The 3789-nt window shown below is 50.2% G+C and overlaps 1 protein-coding gene across 1 annotated transcript; it reads left to right on the top strand.

Moving 5' to 3' along the window:
- Positions 1-1196: 1196 nt before the first annotated feature.
- On the top strand, positions 1197-3417 carry LOC101765926. The gene is made up of 4 exons (XM_004980478.1): positions 1197-1329; positions 2881-2939; positions 3051-3175; positions 3312-3417. Exons 1-4 carry the CDS (start codon positions 1197-1199, stop codon positions 3415-3417), a joined length of 423 nt encoding a protein of 140 aa, XP_004980535.1.
- The last annotated feature ends 372 nt before the right edge of the window (positions 3418-3789 follow it).

Here is a 3789-nt window from a genome sequence, read left to right as displayed (position 1 = left end):
AGTTGATCTCTATCTGAGTGCAGCAAGCAGATGTCAGCGAAGACCTTATCGTGGTTGATCGGTTTGAAAAGAGTGAGCTCTACCACCACGAACTGTTTGCCTCGGCACCAGAAGCCCAAGTTTCTGACATTCAGCAGGCGGGGAGTACCATCAGGAAGACGACGAAAACGAGGTACCCGGACACTATGGCGGGTATAGTCAAACTCGGGCTCGGTACAAAGGGGGAGCGCTTTGAGGGATGAGGAAGGACCCTCGTCGGCGGTGAAGATGAAGAAGTTCTGCACCGTAACCATTTCAGACGTCCTGGTGGCGACGCGAACCAGGGCGAGATGGCGGTGGGTCGCCACGATGCTTAAGGGAGTCCCCACATTGCGATCAAGAAATCCCGGCACCGGCAGCTGCGCGTAGAGGTGGGAGATATGCGGGAGCTTGGCGAGGGAGAAGGCGATGCGGAACTGGGCGCCCCAGGAGGTGGTGCCGGTCGCCCTGATGGGCGCATCTTCCTCGTCCGGGAAGGACTCGTCGTCGTCCCTGCGAAAGACGAAGGGCTCCAGAAGCATCCAGCTGGGGGAGACGGCGGCGGACATGGCGACCTTGAGACAGCAGATTGGGAAATTAAATTCGGAGGGACAGGGGGGATCCAACCTCTGAGGACAAATCGGGGGATTTGTAAGGTAATGAGAGGTGCCTTACCGACGAAGGAGGAGACCCGCGGCCGGCAAGGAGGGAGGAGGCGGAGGCGGCGAGAGGCGTGCGGGATCGGCGGCGGCGGCCGGGCGCAGCAGTGCTCCTCCCCCTCTGCGTCCCCGGTGGCTCGCCGGAGGCTCCTCGAGCCGATTTTGTGGCGTGGTAGACCTGATCCGGCGTGGATCTGGAGGAGCCGTCGGTCTGTGGCGCGGCGCTCAAGAGGGCGGCTGGCCTGCCCGCATTGCCGCCCCGCGGCCGGCTAATCGAGCGGTGTTGCGGTGGGGGTGTTGCGGTGGTACGAGAAGGGCTTCCTGCTCGCTCGCCCCTCGCGTCGTCTCGTCGCGTGTGGTTGGGAGTTGCGCGGCCGGCCGGGGGACCTTTTCGGCCTGCTCTGCTGACAGCTCGCCCACACCACGTGCCCAGCACCTCCTAGTCCTAGCAGAGTAGCAGGCGACCAGCCCACCAATCATGGGCCGCATCAGCTCCGCCTCTCTCCTTCTGAAGCACACATGCGCAAGGCAGCAACCAGCAGTACGCGAGTCCTTGCCTCTTGCGTGGAAACGTCCCGTAGCAAAGCATTAGTCCCACCTCAAATCGGGCGGGCCCACGGCCTGCGCCAGACCCTGATTCGTTTCCAAGCTCCCTCTCCCGCAGAGGAGATATCACCATTTTCCCTCCTGCTGTTTGGGAGGTTAAAGTCCAGGAAAGAAAAAGCACCCCATTAGCCATTACCCAATTCAAAAGGCAAAAGGCAAGTAGCGCAAGAAAGATAAGAAATCTCATTTTTAAATAGCTAAAATCTGTATCAACAAGCAAGTAGCACGTTCTGTGTTCCCTGTTTAACAAGCAAGTCATGATTAAATGTGAAATAATTACATGATCTGTAGCAACACTTACAAGATAAATAGCTAAAACATACACAAATATTCAAATTACAGTCCTCCCATTCGTACAATCAAATGAATATAATTCATGCAAGAGTTAACTACTGCTCTTCAAGAAGTACCATGTTTCTTGATGGGTTCATCAAGAACCTGAAATACTTGGCCAGCTGATTCAACTGACAGATGTAATTATTTTAAAAATGACCTCATTTTATCTATCAAAAGGGATAAATCTTAAGACATAATATAGCTCAGACAATGGAAATGCACTGCAGACTTAGGAAAGCATGAAAGAGGTAATTGTAGTAACTAGCAATAAACTCAGGGAGATAAGCTGCTTCCCTAAAAAAGGGGGGAGGGAGATGAGTTGCTTTGACAGGCTTGTAGGCCGTGGATGCCAATATTATCCTTGAAAAATTACTAATTTGTATTTGTTCATACTTCAAATGGAAAAAACTGATCAAGTATTGACACAAGAAGATCACCTATTTGTTCACACCAAGTTGATGGACAAGCTACACAGCAGGAAGCCTGAAAGGGAAAATGATTGCCTTGATGCACACACACAAAAAGGGATAAAATATTTTGTCATCTATAAGTTGATATAGGATTGATTGTCTCTCCCATGCATCAGTGGTCTAACCTGAAAACAAAGATGTTCCTATTTGACGCTTTCAAAGAAGCTGCAGGTGCAGATGTCAGTACTAATCACAACAACGACAGGACCAAGCTAAACAGGAAATGAAAAAAACTTTGCTCCCTCGCAACAGTGCATAGTCAGTTACTCCTGCCAAACTATATAACACAATCGGATAACTGTAATGGAACCTTTGTGGTCGTTCCGCCAAACTACACTTGAGCATAAGTTAGACAGAGATGAACCACGAGGTTACATGAGTTAGAAGCTCAAGTCTGAAGAATAAATTCATAAGCATATCAAACAAAGGGTAGAAGGTTTTGAAGTGCAATAAATATTCAGAATCCTCAAATAACCACATGTACACAAGCACTGCCCAAAAGAGAGAGAATATGTCTCTACTTAGCAATATAAAACAAGAGCTCTTTTACGGTGCACAATACTACCAGGTGATAGTATAGAGTATAGACTGTTTTTTAGTATGGGTAAAATTGTAATTAGTACTAGATATATTATTATTTGGATTTTTTTCCACGCCATTTTTCCGAGGGCACGCTGCGCCGCCGCCGCCGCCCGCGTGCCGCACCGCCAGTCGCGCCGCCACCGCCGCACGCCGTGCCGCCCGTTGCGTCGCTACCGCCCGCACGCCGCCCCGCCCGTATGCAAGCACCTCTGCTCATGGCAGCAGTTCTTCATCAAACCTCTCCTTCACTGTTGTGACAGACAAGAAGGTACGTGTGTCGCAGCAGTTCTAAATTGAAAATTTGACATGCAGGAATACATGATCAAGGAGGTATGCGTAGTGGTTTGATCTTGTTCTAATATGGTCCTGTAAATGGTAGGTGTATGAGGATCAATTGAGAGGGATCATCTGCTACAGAGATGAGAACGGGGAGATGATCTGCGAAGGGTATGACGAAGGCCCCAGGCTCAGAATCAGGTTGCCGGAGAAAGCCTGCTTCCCATGGTGAGCATCTGAATATTCTGCATTTTGGTTCTTGGTGTGTTGGCAAGGTTGAGAAGAAGGGTGATCTGTTCTCTGATACGGTTGAATCTTTGTTCTGATACAAATGATCCTCATGCTGTGATTTCTGAAACTGCAGGCCTGTGGGAATTCAGGTCACTGATTTCATCCAGCTGGCGACGCTTCAGGTTTTTGAGGATGTCGATGCTGTTCAGCTCAAGGATGATCAGAAGAGGAAGCTCTGAGCATGGAACTAATCATATAGGCATAATTGTGTCTAATGATGTTATAAAAGAATAACTGCATGTATGCAAGAGTTTTGGGTTTTATATAAAAAGAAGTAGAAACGATATTGTTCTCAGCAATCTACTGCTGAAAGCAGACTTAATTCTTTGTACATAATCACTTTCTACAAGTATGAGAACGTTTATAGCATAACTCCATAAAATTCCCTGTCGCGGCCGGCACGCCCGTGCGCCATGCCGACGGCGGCGGCACGGTGGTGTCCGGCGTGGCGCCACGCGCGCACCTCGCATTCTACCAGGTGTGCGCGGCGGCAGGGTGCTCGAGGGGGCCCATCATGCACGCCGTCGAGTCGGCGCTCGCGGACGGGGTCG

The sequence above is a fragment of the Setaria italica genome, chromosome VIII (assembly GCF_000263155.2).
Source record: "Setaria italica strain Yugu1 chromosome VIII, Setaria_italica_v2.0, whole genome shotgun sequence".
Lineage (NCBI taxonomy): Eukaryota > Viridiplantae > Streptophyta > Magnoliopsida > Poales > Poaceae > Setaria > Setaria italica.
This window is presented reverse-complemented; position numbering and strand designations above follow the sequence as displayed.

Bases quoted from the DNA above. Each gene is read 5' to 3' on its own strand.
- LOC101765926 (XM_004980478.1), top strand. From the start codon at position 1,197: ATGCGCAAGGCAGCAACCAGCAGTACGCGAGTCCTTGCCTCTTGCGTG. The intron at 1,330-2,880 runs CCTCTCCCGCAG...ATGCAAGCACCT, and splicing joins CCTGATTCGTTTCCAAGCTC to CTGCTCATGGCAGCAGTTCT. The intron at 2,940-3,050 runs GTACGTGTGTCG...TGTAAATGGTAG, and splicing joins CTGTTGTGACAGACAAGAAG to GTGTATGAGGATCAATTGAG.